The following is a 17,130-nucleotide window of genomic DNA, read 5'->3' as shown; positions in this document are numbered from 1 at the left end:
AGGTATGTATTCGTCATATGTTTCAAAAGGGTTCATTGTCAGGCCCAGAGAAACTCCATGAGTTCCTGGAGATTTTTAAGCTCTGATTTTTCTCACCTCCAACACTGTAATCTCGAATTCAAAGTTCCTTTATTACTGCATATGGGAAGATCAGAGAACAGCTACTTTAGAGCAATTCTTCCTTTTGAAACATCTGTTTTCCGGTTGTCAACTTTCTTTCCACACCACCTCTCATGTAGTTGTACCTAGTCACTCCCTTTCCTTCCTCCCACTGTGAGACCTGCAGCTCCCCCACTGTAAAAATAGCTGGTGTGGAAGGTTAACTTGTCTTACTAGAGAACTGAAACAGCTGTGATTGTTTGAAATCTGGAAGGACTGTTTGAAATCTGGAAGGATTGCCCAAGATTCCTCTCACTGCTCTTCCCCAGCCCTTTTTTTGCTTTGCTGCTTTTCTTGTTTATTATTTTTATTTTATTATTATTATTATTATTTTTGAAGATAAGTGGTTGTTATGGCTGTGCTGATGAAACTGTACTGATGCACCACAGGAGAGAGAAAATGAAGCTTTAGGAGGTACCTCATACTCTTGAGATCATGTGCTGACTTCTCCCTAAATAGTCCAGGAGCAGCTAAAAATATGCTGAATCTAACACTCAGAGAGAGCACATTTCACCTAAAGAAAATGGAATAAGCAGTAAAAATAAGAGACTGAGTCCAAACCATCATTCATCAGTAAAAAACTCATTCTGACATATGGTTATGTTTATGGTTTTGTATGGTATTTAAATATAACAGGGAAGAACACCAATTTTTAAAAAAGAAACACTGATCTTAAAATGGAGCAAAAATCAAGGCATGTGAGTGCATGTGTCCATTAACTGCATGGGAAGCAGAGTTGCTTTTGCGTGACCACAACTTTAGAAATCTAGTCTCAAGATTATTCTTCAGATGACCATTAATATATACTATGGTATAAAAGGGTATCTATTTGTCCTGTGAAATTTCCATGAGAAAAATTTATTTGGGAAGGGCAAATAAAGCACATTAGGCTTTCTGCTGAGAAAATACATGCTAGTCAGTGTACAAGTCTAAGGCAGACTGAAATTAGTAATGTTCAAATATAGTCCAAGCTTTTTTCATCCAAAAATGCTCTGTTCCTCTGCATTCTTATATTCACCAAACTGAATGGGCTGTTACTGCTCTTTTTTTCTTCTCTTTTCTTAATGCTGTGGTTTTGAAAAGGTTGTTTTACCAATTTATGTTGGGATGATAATCTTCAACAAATGCCAAGCTGATTTAAAGAACAAACTTCTGAACATTCAGAAGGATCTGTTGTAAGCTCACTGGAGATACTTGGAAAATACAATTATCTTTAAATTGTGCTCAGCTGGACTGTCAATTGCCGATGGTGTACTCTGGATAAGTTGTTCCCCTGGAGTCTTACTAAAGTCTGTAAAAACCTATTTATTGTTATACTTACTATGTCTGCATCTGTTCTGCCTTCATCAAATTAAAGGGTTTTTAATTAAAAAAAAAAAAAGATGGATGTATTCTAGTTGCATGAAGATGAAGACTCCATGTCATGAGACAATCAACCTGTGATCTTCTGCCAGCTTGACTGAGACATAGTTCAAGGTAAAATGTGTTTAGAATGTGTTTAGAGATCTGAAGTAGCAGATTACCAGCAAAGAAAACTTTCCTGTTTCCTTATCTTAGGGAGACTGGCTTCCTGCTAGCTGTTGATGCATCTCCTCTGTGAAGTACTAAAATACCCTTGTTCAGCATTTTCAATTTCATCTTGTAGCGATATGGAGGTTATGTGTAATCTCCGTGGCTGTTCAGATTCCCTTTTTGACTCCCACAGTGGGTAGTACTGGAGTTCATGCAGTACCATAGGTGGTAACTCCATAGCAAACTAATTTCATATGGTACTCAAAGTACTTTGAAGACGAAAAGCACTGTATCAGTACAACTCCAGGTATTATTATTATTTATATAGCAAACATAATCATTAGTGGAAGCCGAGCTTTGAGTCCCTTTGGGACTAAGGTGGGAGGAAGATTTGGACAAACTCCCTGTCCTCGCACTTTCACTGCATCTGGTTAAGGTAGATAACGAGCATTCTGAGTTCCTCTGATGTCTTCCTTAATTATGAAATACTATGAAAAAGAAAGTGATTGAAGCAAAGGTGGGCTCCTACACGGTGAGATACAAAATTACCTCCTAAACTGTCAGCCAAAACTTGTAGTAGTTAGCACTCATTCTAAATGAATGAAATAGGAGAAACACCAACTTATTAATTAATAGATATTTAATGGAGCAGGATATTCTAAGATGAATGGTCCTTAGCACATGACACAAAGAAAAAATAATTGTACAGAAAGTTTTTCAGTATAAAACATTAAATATCTGTTGCATAAGTGATATGCAGAAAAGAAGTGGGTGATGAGAGAAGAGGGTTGCAAGGGATGAGTAAAAAAGACAAAGATTAACAGGATATTATAGCTCACAGCTGAAGCCTCTGTCAGAATGCAGAAATCCCTTCACATCTTGACTTTTCAGGATAAGGAATGACAATTGACTAGTTTGCCTCAATTCTATAGGAAATCCTACAGGAAACAATCCAGACCCACTTTCTCTACTCACACACCCTTTGCCATCGTCAGTTGAACATTTACCCTACCATTGAGGGATTAAGCACTATAGTCCATCCAAAGTCCACAAAGCTGGGACAACCAAAATGGAGACAGAAGATATTCCTCAGAGATTATCCCTGACCTCAGCAAGTTACATAGGCTCATGGATTCACAGTTGGATCCTCCATGTGTTCTTGAAATAAAACTACAAGGACTTGAATCAAATAAGGAACCAACTAAAGCTCAGAGAAGAGTTTTCATCTCATAAGACACTCCTTGTCCTGAACAGAAGTATGCCAGGTCAGACCAGGTAGGATTCTTGCCTGAGCAATACTTCTTTGCCTCCACACACAAAACCCAGGTGGCAATCTTACAGTTGCCTATATATTCAGCTTTCAAACAACCATGATGAGTCTCCCAAGTATATGGCAGAGTACTCCCAGCGAAACACTTTGAAGTAGTGATGCATAGATAATTTTGAATATTCCCTTTTGAATAGGGAAATTCAAAGTGTAAGCAGAGCCTGTGTTTTGAAGAGGCCTCCCTGTGGAGGGTGTCCTATTATATGTAAATACCACTGAGAATAGCATGCAAATATGGTCATTAGGAAAGGTTTGAACTTCTCCAGAACAACTTCAATTTTGAGCCAAGCTACTTCAACCTTCAAAGGAAACAAACTCTGTGACTCAGCAGAAGCTGAAACTGAAAAGCCTGTTTCAGCAAGGACCAATGGTTTTATGATGTTAAAGTATCCAAAGGCTTTCCTAATGCCTTAATATATTTTCCATGCTGTTTTCCTATTCAGTTATTTACAGGTTAGCAGACGTGTAAAAGAGAACTACTGCATATTCCATAATTTCAATGTTTTGCTATCAATTGTGATTGCATTTCCCCTACAGAACTTATACTATAGACGGAAAAAGAAGGAGGAGGAGCAGGATACAATGACCCCTACCCAAGCAAAGCTCACGGAAAAGCTGCTCAGATGTTTGGGAGAACTTTCTAATAAGGATGAGGAGAGGTAAAGTGAAGATTTTGTTCCTCAGCTGCCTAAGCCAGCAGAGTTAGATGTATGTTACAGAGTACCACACGCTCCCTTATGTAATCCTGAGTAAATTTGACATGGACATCATGTAAATGTATTTTCATTATATTTACAAAGTTTATGTCTCTTTTTAAAAAAGCCCCAAATCTTTAGACTACTTTTCATAAATTTGCCTCTGGACTGAGTTACCTTAAAAAGAAAATGTGAGGAAATAGTATGATTACACATATTTAAGTATTAAGTAGCTTAGTAGCTTATACTAATCAAGAGCATTATATTAATGAAAATTAGATGTCATAATATATCTTTCTGGATAAAATCTGTTTACGTTTGAAGTTAAGAGGAATTTTTACACTGATTTAAATGACTGAAATCCTGGAACTCGTGACCATTTTCTGTCAGTTCTAATGGGAAGCATGCAATTGTGGTCCATGCTTGTTTCGAGGAGCAATTTAAATGTCTGAACATTTTCCCTTTTATACTAGTCTAAGCTTACATTTCTCATTTTGTTATGCAAATTTCCTCAACATAGCAGCAGAGACCACAGTCTTTTTAAGTGATGGGAGAGTCCATAATCACCAGAAAGCCACTACTTTTGACTGGCTTACTCCCTTGACGGTGTATTACTAACCCAGTACAGCCTGTCCCAGACTCTCTGCCTCTAGCTCGTAGCAGTAAGCTCCTTCAGCACTTAAAAGGAGTTAACGCATAAACGATCACTGTAAAAACATGTCTGTCTTTGTCCAAGGTGCTTCTGCATTGCAAATGCCAGCAAGGCAGTAAACCAGATGCAGCATTTTGGCTACCACAGAAAAGAGTAAGGGCAGCCATTTTGGAAGCAGTTGGTTTTACCCGATTAGTGAGCAGCTGGATCTATTTAAACTGTTTATAGTCATAGTACCCATTGATAATTCTTAACATGTATACCTGCACAGTGTCTTTATTGCTTCTTAGGGTCTCCTGGTAGTGCTGCAGTTTCAGAAGTATTTAAGACAAGCTCTTTTTTTTTTTTTTTTTTTTTTTTTTTTTTTTTTTTTTTTGTGTGTGTCTATCAAAATGCCTTTTAAATAAGAACAGGAACCAATAAGCTCTTCCTGTTTCAATCTAGTGATGTGCTAGCATCATGTAATTTACATCTGACACACTTTCTAGGACTGAAAGAGTCTGGGTGTGAATATGTCCTTGGGCACATTCAAAAGCACATGACTTAAGTCAGGGAAAGGCAGTCATCTCTTTGCAGAGCTGATTTTACAGCCCTATGTTTCTGAAGCCATTATGTTAGAAAAAGCTAGAACAAAATGGAGGACCCTCAAATAGTCCCATGGAACTGAGTCAGATAATACATCTAGGTAGTGATTTCTCAGACATGACTTACGCTTCTGTCTTATGTCAACAGTAGAAATGAAAGTGATGTAAGGAGTAGCTCTGTACCATCAAAGGATTCCTTTATTGTCAGAGAAATCCTCAAGGACCATGCAACAGCTCTGTCGTCTGAGTCCTCTGGCAGATCTAACTGCAAAGGGCTGGAGTGAATAGCACGAGAAGAAAAGGAATATGTCTTCAAGGACAACGCAATAAATCTGACTATTAGAATAACATACTGTATTAAAAAAATGTATATCAAGGGTGAGCTCAGTAAAAGGCTCAGTCCTGCCAGGTTTGGATTAGGAGTAAATAGAAAGAAAAAGTCCTACAGGAGGAAGGTAAATCCTATTTTCTGACCTATATTGTTTAAATTCTTGAAAAGGGAGCAGCAGTAATCATAGAGGAATTACAAGAAGAATTAAAAGCAGTTCTGACTCAGTGGGGTAGAAACAGCCACCATCAAAACTGGAGGAGGTTTTGATCTGACATACCCAGAATGCTGAATTAACCAGTCAAAGTAAATTCAGATCTGGATCAACTCTCACATCTGACTTGAAAAACTCTACCCCTTATATCACTCCTGTTTTTTTTCCTCTCTTTTAATCAATAACAAGCTGCAGAGAAAGTTCAAGGGAAAAGCCAGCACAGTGGTAGTGTGCAGTTGACCCAGTGATGCTGAGTAGCACAGCAGCACTGCAGACAGATGTGGGAGATGTGGTTCTGGACCAGTGAGACAAGCATATTGCTTAAAAATGCTGGATTTTAGTAAGTGCAACAGGTACACTCATACAGTTTGTTTCTGTTCTCAAACTATTACTGTAGTTTTCATTTTAAATATGGAAATTTAATTTCTAAATTTGAAAGTAACCTTCAGTGTGTGCTCACTGTATTTAAAACATCTTGAAATTACATGATATGCACATAGATTTTAGGCTGTCTGTAACTTGTCCTTCTAACTTTACTCTTTAAAAACACTTCAAATTACTGGTACAGGGAGGAGGCCCTAGGATGATTTGGCTTTTGGCAAAATACTGCTAAACAAAACATAAACACAAATTTTAAATACTTAGCAGGATTTTATATTTGGGTTTGGTGCTATTGTTTTAATTACCTTCAGAGATGTGTATTTTTGCATCTTTTCCAGTTTGAATTGAATATCTGACATATCCTTCCACAGCGGCTGAGAAGTGTGCACTAGCATCATTTTTTGTCATCTGCAGTTGATACAACTGCTGCTGCAGAGATGTGTTGGGAGAAAGCGCATTAAGAGCTGGACGAATGGCACACAAAAATGTGTCACCATGATGACTTTGAAGTGTGTAAGAAAAACACTCCACAGAAATAAATCTAGGCTGGAGAAATGGCCCATGGAATGTCTGTACCCTACACATGCACACACATGCATTGCCACCAAAAAATCCCTCAAAGAGTTTTGCACTGAAGCACTAAATTATTTCAGTTGTCCAAGATGCCCCCTGGGACATACCTGACAATCAGCCTGTCTAGGAAACACTACATTTTGTCTCAGGGTGGGCCCTTCTCTGAATGCTTCAGTATCCACCTTTCCTAGGGTATGATCCTCACAAAATGCTTGGAATGCCCTTCCGTTTGTACAGACAAACTAGGACAAGCCAGCTTAAATATGACTCACTGTTATTATTTAAGGAAAACTTCAAAGAGTCATTCCTTGTGCTGGTGATCATGTAGTATTTCTCAGAGCTGTGAATCCACTACCACAGCCTTGCTTATTCTTCCCCTTCTTTGCTAATAGGAAGCGGAAGAATTTGGACTTAAAATAACAAGCAAATTTGAAAGTAGAAAGCTGTATGATAATCACATGACCACTATATTTTGATTTTTCAAATAAAAAAAGGAGTTGAATCATCTCGCCTTTGGAGTCCAATGCTGGAAAGGCAAGCACTGTTTGAGTTTGGACATAAAAGGTGCAACAGGAGACAATATTGACATCCCAGCCTTATCAAAATCACTGCCTCTCTCCGAAGGAATGAGGCTTTAATTCCAGACATTGAAACTGACTGTCACTCAAGCAATCTGATTACATGGAGAAATGTAAACTAGAGGCAATGATTACACAATGTTGAATATAAGCCGTATTAAAAGTTGCTTGAAAAATTATGTGACAGTATTTTATTACTATTTTTTTTATAAGAGTTTGTAAATGAATATGTTTTCTGAGACTCACAGCAAGATTCACATTACAGTAGTTCATGCTGACCATGACTTTGTTCCAGGAGTGGCACAGACAATGCTTGCTTTTCCAGTGTTGTGAGCGTATCTGAATCTGGTCTTGTGAAATTTCAGTTCAAAGTAAATCCAGATGGATTAAATCAAGGATGCTGCTGAAATGCAGGGTGACTGGGGAAAAATGAACAAGGAAGGAACAAGTTTGGATCATACTACTGAAACAAAAGATATATGGACATATGAAACAGTAAAAGACAATTAGAAAATGTATTTATACTAAATTAAAACTTTATTGACTAATGTTCTCCAGACAACATGATCTGACAAACTATGGTTGCATACATGCAATGAAGTTGAACACAACAGTAGTTTAACATGGAATGTCAAACAAATTAATATAATGTATTAAATGAAAGAATTTATCTGTGTTGCTGCAAAATGAAACCAAGCTATGTATTACCTTGGTCAATCTGTGTTCAGCTAAGACGCTATGCATTTGAAGAAACTGGTAGATTTCTTTAGCATGTATTTCAAATAAATTAGCTAGAATTGTACTCTTTAAAAATCCTTCCAACTTCACTTGCATTTCAAACAAAATCTAAGTGTAAACACTAAAGTTGCTAGAGCCATCTAGAAAGACCTAACTGTCAAACTCAGAGTGGGTATTATAGTTCAGTAAATGTGAATATTTAGAACAAGAAAAATACCAGTTACTGCAAAAGCCATGTAGGCATATTTTATTATTAATCCAGCACAAAGCACTTCTTCTAAGTTTCTCACATAAAAGACTAAAGCTTGCTTACAGTACTACATCTTCTATCATTCAAGCATCATTATTACCTATCAGGGAGACTGGCTAGATGACCTAATGGGTCTTTTCCACCCCTAACTTCTACAAAATAAAATCATTCATGCCAGCAAGAACATGGTTTGCTACATCTAGGGCTTGATCCTGTAGGCTTCGTTCAGGCAAAACTCCCAAAAACTTAAGAGATTTTCCAGAGCAAGACATCCAGGATTAAGCCCTTTTGATTTTTTATTTTTAAAAGAGCATCCACTTAGGATACCTGGAAAACATTCTATAGAATTAAAAAAATATAATGACATGTGCTTCACTTGCATTGAAGGAACCACAGAATGTAAACACCATAGTGGCCCACATTTTCACAATATCCATGAGAAAGTGTCAACTGCAAGTAACTTGTGTGCGTTTATTTCTCAGCCTGTGTTTCCAAGGGTGTTTTGTGTATACCTTTACCTCCACATCCACACACATACTCACTCCCTTAATATATATAAAGGTGTGACAAAATTCACTAAAGGCAGTTGCTTGCTCATCTTGATGCTTAAATCTGCAAGTGGCAGAAAACTGTGTTTTACAGGATGCTAATTAGACTGCACATGAGCAGCAGGACACAAGTATCGCTGTGAGCAAGACTGTGTCATTGCCGGTTCCACAAGCATGGAGCCATCCCATTTATGCACATGACAAAATATACCTGCATAAAGGGCTGGAAGAGCAGGTGACCAAAGTATTTTTTGGTGGGCCATGTCTAAAATTTGAATCAAACAACTCAAAGATTGTAGATTGTCCTCACAGGACCTTTCTGACAACCTGGAGGACCCTGTAGGAAAGTTTACCTTCAAAGTGCACTAAGAATGGAATGTTCTTGACAGGGAAATGATCAGAAGCAATCCTGGACTTTTTTGCATATTGAATAGGAAAAATGTTTTCATCTTCAGGTAGCACTTCACCCTGACAAATGTGGGTTCAGTTATTATTAGGTTTTAGCGTTACAGAAGATTTTTTAGGAACAAACATGATAGTACACACATACACATACACTCAGATATTTACAGCCTTTCTAGAAAAACAGCCCCTTACCTTAGTACTACCTTTTTCTTTTTTTTTTTTTAGTATTTGAATTCTTTAAACCAGCTACATTAAATACCAATGTGTAATGTACCACCCCACACCAATCCCACATCCCCTCAAAAAACAGCAATTATTTCAAAAGTTTGTTTGCTTGTTTGTTTTTTTATGATTGTTAAAATCTCCTGCTTGAGACTGTTAAGTACCACCTCCGCTGGAACAAGATCAGCACTGACGGCATCTTCCAACGCCCGTCGTTTCATAGTTGAGCAAGTACTGCAGCAAGAAGCTTAGATCTCCAGGTCGTCAGGTCGAGGCCTGCTGCTGGCTCGGCTGCTGGCTCTGCTGGGAGGCCTCTGGTCCACAATGGTGAGGGGCTGCAGCTCGTGTCCCGATGCCAATTTTTTAGTGTTCTGGTGCTCATCAGAGAAGTCGAAGGGCTGGGCATGCGAGTTGGAGATGGTGCTGCCAGCCTGCCCCATTCTGTTCTGCTCCGCGCTGTAGTTGGCCCAGTTTTGCTCGCTGGCTTGCTTATTGTAGTTACGACAGGAGGAATTGTTCCTGTCTCCAGTAACAAGCTTGTACCCTGGGGGAGACATGGGAGACAAAGGGGCAGTCGGTGAGGAGCAGCCATTGTAATAAGCATATTTGGGGGAGCCACAGTCCTTGGAAGGGCTCATGGCACCGCTGTGGGAGTAGGGGTCGGTTTTGCCTTTCACACGATCCTTGACACCCTTGAAGAACACGTAGAAAAGCTCAATGATGTTCAAGGCAAGAGACACCAAGGACACCACCAGCATGAAGAGGATGAAGATGGTTTTCTCAGTTGGACGGGAGAGGAAACAGTCCACCCTGTGTGGGCACGGATCTCGCTCACAGGTGTAGATGGCATTCAGACTAAACCCATAAATGTACCACTGTATCAGCAAGAAAGCCACCTCAAAGACAGATTTAAACAGGATGCTGATGATGTAAGTACGGAGCAGTCCCCCACGCATCTTCACTTTGCCATGCTCTTCGATCCCATACTTGAATTTCTTAATTTCTATTTGCTTGAGGTGCATATCCACATTCACGCCATCATTTGCGACCACTTTGAGCTCTTCTTCTCTTTTGTTCAGTTTTTCTTCTTTCCTCATTACATAGAACACATGTGCCAGGTACAAAAGGGTAGGTACAGACACAAATATGATCTGCAGAACCCAAAAGCGTACATGGGAGATGGGGAAGGACTTGTCATAGCAGACGTTCTCACAACCAGGTTGTTGAGTGTTACACCGGAAAGCAGACTGTTCATCTCCCCAAGCAGATTCGACTGCTGTCCCTAATAGCAAGATTCGGAAAATGAAGAGAACAGACAGCCACACTTTCCCTCCTGCAGTAGAATAGGCTTGAACTTTGTCAAGAAGTTTTCCTAAGGCACTCCAATCACCCATCTTCACAGGATGCTGGCTAAACAAGGACACAAAGAAAAAAAAAGTAGGGTTAAGGCAGAGCTTGAATACCTTTGACAGACTAAATCACAGACCAATGCTAACAGAGCAGTGGTGTCAGCTTTGTTCTAATTCAGCTTTGTTCTAATTCATGTGTCTTACACTATCTGAAGAGAAAACAGAGTTTTAGTCTGCAGGTGGAGTGGGAAATCAGGGAAACTGAAAAAGAGAAAGTACCATGTAATGTCTCAGAGCAAAATGAAAAAAGAGGTTCGTAATTTCATTCCAGTTTTCAAGAAGCCTGTGACAACCCTCAGTGACCACTGTGGTTGGCTCAGCTTCCATGGTGGTAGCCTCAGTTCAATGACCTACACCTGCCTCAGGTGGAAAACAGCTGTGACACACTGCTGAAGCAGGGTGTGGAACTAAGCAGTGGCACTGCCTAAATATGCTAGGAATATATGAAAGATTTCTCAATTTCAATGTGTATTGAATTTTTTACGCTCAATCTTTCAGATACTAAAAAAGCAAACCATGGGTTAACATAAATACAAAAGATTACATTAAGTTAACGTTAGGGTCAGATACATAAAATTCTGTCACTGCAAAATGCATGCTGTTTTTCCTACACCAGCATTAAACTGGCCTCTTGCCTATCGCTACATAGTGTGCAACACATTTAAGAGTATAGTTCCTGATGATGCCAAGTTTATACTCTACTCAACTTCAGAAAAAAAATTGCTTTCTAAATACAGCTTGTACATTAGTATTTCCAGATCAAAGTTAGGATTCTTTACCTATAGTTTTATGAAGGAACCAAAAATAGTAAATACATGAAACACAACTAAGATAATGTTACCATATTGGAGGAACTCCTTTCCTGTTTATCTGTGATTTGCTTAATTCATTGTAGTTTCAGATTTGTGTTTGCATCTTTTTGTATTTAAATTCCTTCTTTGTTTTGAAAGGAAAAAATATTCAGCAAGGAAAAAAGAAACAGGTAAATGAGCTCTTTCTAAGGCAAATCCTGGCTTGCAGTTTGCATTCCAAGTGTTGAACACTGCAAGTTTAAACTGTCTCCCCGACTTGAGTTTTAAAGTGTGAGAATGGCAATCTTATATTCATAAAAACTTACATTTTAACTTGCCCCCTGAAAAAGCATGTGAAATCAGGAATTTAACAGGAAAAATAATAAAAAACTTTCCCCTTTAAAGTGGATGCTGCTGGGCATAGATATTTGTTCCGCGCATGCTGAGTAATCCCTTCCTGGTATTAACAGCTTTTATAATGTCCAAATGATTTCCTCCCCACTGCATCATGGATATATCCCCTAGTGAAGGTCATTTATAGAAAAAGCACTTTTTGGATAATTCATAAAATAGGAAATTTTAGCACCAAGGAGACTTGCTTTCAAGAAGTAGTGAGTCACTGGAAACACAAGACTAAATCTGGCAAACTCACACATAACAATAAATGTCAAATAAAAACACACCATTCCTGCCATCAGAAAGAGTCTGACAGAGTAATGGGAGACAAGTGTCTAAAATAGCTTCGAGATGCCAATTATCTTTGAACCCCTGAAAAATATACCAGGGCCACTTCCTCCATTTGCCTAGTCAGCTGGCTCTGAAGCTCACCAACCACAGCCTGCTGACCCTTCCTCATATAATTAGCTCTTCTCATGAATGAAGCCCCATCAAAGGATCAGGCCTGCTTCAGACTTTGAAATCTGGAAGCCTCTGCTGGGAGGAGTATGCACAGCATACTCTGACACATCCCCTCAGCCATCCTCAGCTTTCATCTTTCCCGGGAAAAGTGAGTTTGTCTTTTTGGGCTGGGGCGGCAGACAGGAGTCAGGCAGAGAGGATCGCAGAGGTCTCTGGAAAGGCTGAAATGAAATGTGACTACATTCTTCTCAGGCTGGGATTGTTAAAACAGAGAACAGCCTGTAACTATACAACACGTGAAGTCTGTTTTAAAAGCAAACTATTTGCTCCATGTCCTAGAAGTGAAGTGGACAGAAGGAGCCTTTTTCAAGTAACAGCTTCTTGATTTAATTAGTCAGCTTTCCAATGATTTTAAACTACTGAGTTAACAGACTTTCCTCACACTGAACGTTTTTACTGTCTAAATGTTATTTCAGATTGAAAGCCTGATTAAGAAAACAGAGAATGTGTTATTTCTAGGCAGTTATGTGTTGTTTGTTTTCTAATTACACCCCTTTTTGGTTCATTAATGCAATGTGATTTACTTCAGTTTTGACCTACTTAATCCCACACCTGCAATAGTTGGAGAATTAACTACCTATTTTTTAATTTGCTTCAGCATGCAAAATTGCTAAGTTTCATCTGTGTCCTCTGGCAATATAAACTCCAGGAGGAAACATTCCATGCTTGAATTACTCATACATAGTTTTGAAAAGCAACTTTTTTAAACAGAGATCAGTTACATGCTAGCCTTTGCCAGTGATAAAAAACCCCACATCAATTCAAAACATTGTACTGTTAATCAGATAACCTTGTCGTGGCACAAATATATTATTCCTTTTCTTAAGTGGATTCTATTGCGTTATGAAACACAGTACTTTGCTTTGTTGTAGAGAAAATTCATTCATCGGATCTAACTTGTTTACTTTCAGGGCACTGAAAGACCACTTTTATTAACTGACTACAAATCTGTTTACCAGGTATAGAAAGAGGGTTTGTATCAAATGGGTATTTTAAGTATTCTAGCTTTGTAAGTAGTTTCTAATGGTTGGCAGAACCTTTAAAAATAGTTCTTCAACATTCTGAACTAAAACGTCTTTTAACACTTCCAAACACCTTAAGTGAGTCCACTGAATGACACAGGCTGACTTTTCAATTGATATGATTTCACTACTTTAGGAATTTAAGGATATGGTTGATGATGAGTACGTGTGTTTCATGAGTTCCTGGTGATTAATACTTTACAGGATCATAACCTTCTTCTGAGGCAGACTAATGCTGGCCTAGCACTAACATATAGCAGTCTTTAAAAGATGGATTTCTTCCAGGTCCTACTGTGTGTGGGTAAAGATAGGAAAAAAATCCATAGAGCAGCAGCAGATCTGACAGCATTTTTTTATGGACAGCATTCATCATGTCATCTGGTTCATATTTTCCAAAAAGAATAATGCAAACTCAGGGCTGTGGTAATGTGCCCAGGTCTGACTACAGTGTTAGAAGGTCACGTGCTAGTGGATGGAAGAGCAGTAAGGGTTAGAGTGGGTTCTAAAATGGGATCATGCAGCTGAAGAAATTGGGAAACAGGACAAAGTTTTGATTTTCCAACCCCTTCTGCCTTTTTATTTGTGCTTACACACACATATGGACAAGAGAAAAGGTTCTGGACCCTGAACATCAATCGGCTTGAGCATTTCTCAAAAGTAACAAGCATTGCAAAGAAAGCAGATGAGATGTACAACTCATCGAGTTTGGATAAGCTGGAAGAGGGAAAGCTAGTTTTCTGTAATCTTGCAAAAATAAAAGAATGTCTTCCAGACATTCCTCTGGGAAAGTGGTGTTCATATGTAGGACTGCAGATCAGCTTCAGTTCATTTCATCCACTGGACAAAGATTACGCATTAATTGGTTGCAGTAACTAGAATTTAGTGTCACAACTATGATTTTCTTCTTTCTCTGCCAGTATTTCTGGTGGTCAGTCACCAGTGGATCTACTCCACAGCCTCTGCCTCTCACGTTTTACCCTCCCCACCTAGTTTAATTTTAAATCATGTTTGCGAAAGCAACTTTAAGCACTTTCTTAGACAGTCTCTAGTTGAACAATTCAGGTCTACCCTCTGTGTTAATGCCCAGATTCATCCCTCTCCTGACTCACTCCGGAATTAAGGGAAGGAAAGCTGAATTCCCTGAGGGGGCCTTGGGCCCTCTGATGCTCCTGCTTGAGGATTTTGAAATCTGGATGTCTAAAATATACATGGGCATAAAAAACAGCCCAGGTGCCTCCATGCAACACAAATTCAGTAGGTAACAAGGGGAGGAGATACTAGTGACTGGAGGAGAGAAAGCAATGTATCTAATGAAACAGATGCATTGCTCAATGTCCTCTAACCTTCCCTGTGCCCACAGGAATCCTTGGCCTTGGTTCACTGCAGAGACAAATAAAATTAATCTTTTGGGCTTGCATAATATGAGAGATAGCTTGAGATAACTTTACAGTGTTGAATCTGTCTGCATTCCTGTGTGTATAAGCATTCAGCTTTATGTTGCAAATCAAATCCCTTGTGTCCATCCCTCCCTTCCCTCTCCTGAACCGAGCCTGCTACTTGCCTTTCTCCCATTCGAATGCTTGTTAGGTATTGTGGGTCAGCGCCAGTGTTTGGCTTTGAAGTTTCTGAAGGAAACACTTCAGTAAACATCCCAAAGACTAAAAGCTTAAATTCTGCAGCATAGTGTGCTGTCCAGATGTTAAAAATGGCAGGATGAAAGCTTCACGCAAGTCCTCTAACTCGCTCCCTATGCACGCCACACACACACCCCCATACACCCACACCAGACACACACGCGTACACGGGGACGTCAGGCAAAAGGTGTCCATAGCCCATTTTTGCCTCCATTACCAGGGGTTTTCATCACAAATGTCACATACAAAAACGAAAAGGAATGCCTTGGATGAAATATGCTGCTTCGTGAGGCTCGCTGGGTATCTCAAGGCAAAATATGAGGACACATATAAGCACACAATATTCTTGTTCATGTGTTACTTGATAAGATAGACTCTGTACTTCATCTGTCTTTCAGCTGAAGGCTTTTTCTGCTTCCTCTTGTTGCTTTTTAACTACTGGCAAGCAGTAGGCAACAATTGCTATAAGGAATCACTCCAAGTCTCGCAACATAAAAAGCTTTTCATTTCTCCAAAAGATGCTGCTCAAGCATTTATTCCTCTGCATTTTGGTCATTTAAGTCTTCAAGGGAATGTAACATATAGAGATTATGACACACATTGCGTGTATTCTTGCACAGTCCTTCCTAGACAACTTTCATTTATATCTACCCAATACTTTCACAGACATTGCCAACGTGGTAAGGCATATCATGATATTCCACATTCCTTCTCTAAAATCCCTCACAGAGGTTGCTAAAACAGAGTAACTATATACAAACCAGGTTAAAAATCCGTAACGCATGTCTGGATTTTATCACATCTATTTTAAAAGAAAAGGGGAAAAAAATTATCAGGAAGACCACGTGAAAGTCACTACTTCAGTAGCTGCAGCATTTAACAAAGCACCTAATTAAGAACCTTGCTCTGCTCAAGCTATCAGGCATCAATCAGGATTTCCATATGAAAGCAAAATGTGTGGGGAAAGAACTGGACGCACTCAGGGCAAGGTCTCTCTGTTAATAACTTCTGAGAAAATTTCGGTACAACAGAGGAGTCTGAAGCGCACCTCAGTTTTTTTCTTTAAAGGAGCTGAGTTACCCCGAGAGCAGTGCAGGGGAGCGATCGCAAGCACTAGCAACAAGTCTCCAACTCAGCCCAGCACTCACAACTTCGCTGCAGTTCCTCCTTCGCTTGAAAAAGGTTATAAGTTGTAAAAGTGTAACACTTCTAAAAATGTATAGAAATATGACGAAAGAAAGTAAAGGATTCCTCCAAGATGGAACTTCGCTTTGCACTTTTAAGAGAATCTACGTTGTTAAGAGATGTGTTTTTTTAAAACAAGTTCAACCATGAGCGCAATAACACTGGATTTCTGGGGGGGTGGGAGAAGAAAAGAAGTGTTTTCAGAAAAAAAAAAAAGTGATACACAAAAAGATGAAAAAGGAAAACTTTCAACTTACCCTTGCTGATCAGCAGTGAAACTGGATCAGAGTACTTCTTTGGATGGTTAAAGTAAAATGGAAGAGCACGTTCAGGCACTCAGACCTATCTATTTAAACTTTAAAAGTCTACTCCTGTTTTGTATTTTTCATCCTTCCTTCCCCACTAATGAAAGAAAACTGCTGATACCTCGTAAAAGTTTTTTCTAACTTTGAACACTGGGAGAGCTTTTAACAAGTTTTCAAGCCTCTGACTGTGCGAGAGGAGGGGTGAGGGAGGGGAGGCAGCCGGGGAGGAGGGGCGCGCTGCGGGCGGAGAGCAGGGAGCTGGGGGAGGAGGAGGGAGCGGGCTGAAGACAGCAAAAACCAGCCCGCGTAAAGACACAGAGCATGGAAGTCCACTCTTGCTGATGTAACAAAACAAATACAAGGGCAATTAGCAGCCGCCTCACACCCCCCTCCCCGGTCACTGGGGCACCTGGGTGGCACTGTGTCCAGATCTGGGCTCGCCTGAGACAGATGAAACAGCTTGGCTCTCTGTTGTGCACCAGGAGTTTCACTGCAGGGAAAGGGGAAAATGCATTGAAAAGGATTAATGGGTAACCAGCGCGGATCTCCTGGACGCTGGGGCTGCTCCCTCTGTTCACTCCTCGCCACCATTCAGTAGAGGAAGCCCTCCCAAGCCCTCTCTACTTTTTGTTATGAACGCAACAGCTTTGTCTGCTGAGGTCAATTTCCTTTACGTGCACACATGAAAGTACACACCGGG

General features: G+C 39.6%; 1 protein-coding gene across 1 annotated transcript; it reads right to left on the bottom strand.

The window, feature by feature from the left end:
* Nucleotides 1-7,517: 7,517 nt before the first annotated feature.
* Nucleotides 7,518-16,770, bottom strand: GJA1 (gap junction protein alpha 1). Its single transcript, XM_027633907.1, has 2 exons — nucleotides 16,383-16,770; nucleotides 7,518-10,576 (listed from the first exon to the last, which is right to left on the bottom strand). Exon 2 carries the CDS (start codon nucleotides 10,558-10,560, stop codon nucleotides 9,415-9,417), a length of 1,146 nt encoding a protein of 381 aa, XP_027489708.1. The 5' UTR covers nucleotides 10,561-10,576; nucleotides 16,383-16,770; the 3' UTR covers nucleotides 7,518-9,414.
* Between the last annotated feature and the right edge of the window lie 360 nt (nucleotides 16,771-17,130).

The sequence above is a fragment of the Corapipo altera genome, unplaced genomic scaffold (genome assembly GCF_003945725.1).
Source record: "Corapipo altera isolate COAL_440 unplaced genomic scaffold, ASM394572v1 2b, whole genome shotgun sequence".
NCBI classification, from domain to species: Eukaryota; Metazoa; Chordata; class Aves; order Passeriformes; family Pipridae; genus Corapipo; species Corapipo altera.
The sequence above is the reverse complement of the archived record's forward strand: the minus strand, read 5'-3'. Positions and strand labels throughout refer to the sequence as shown.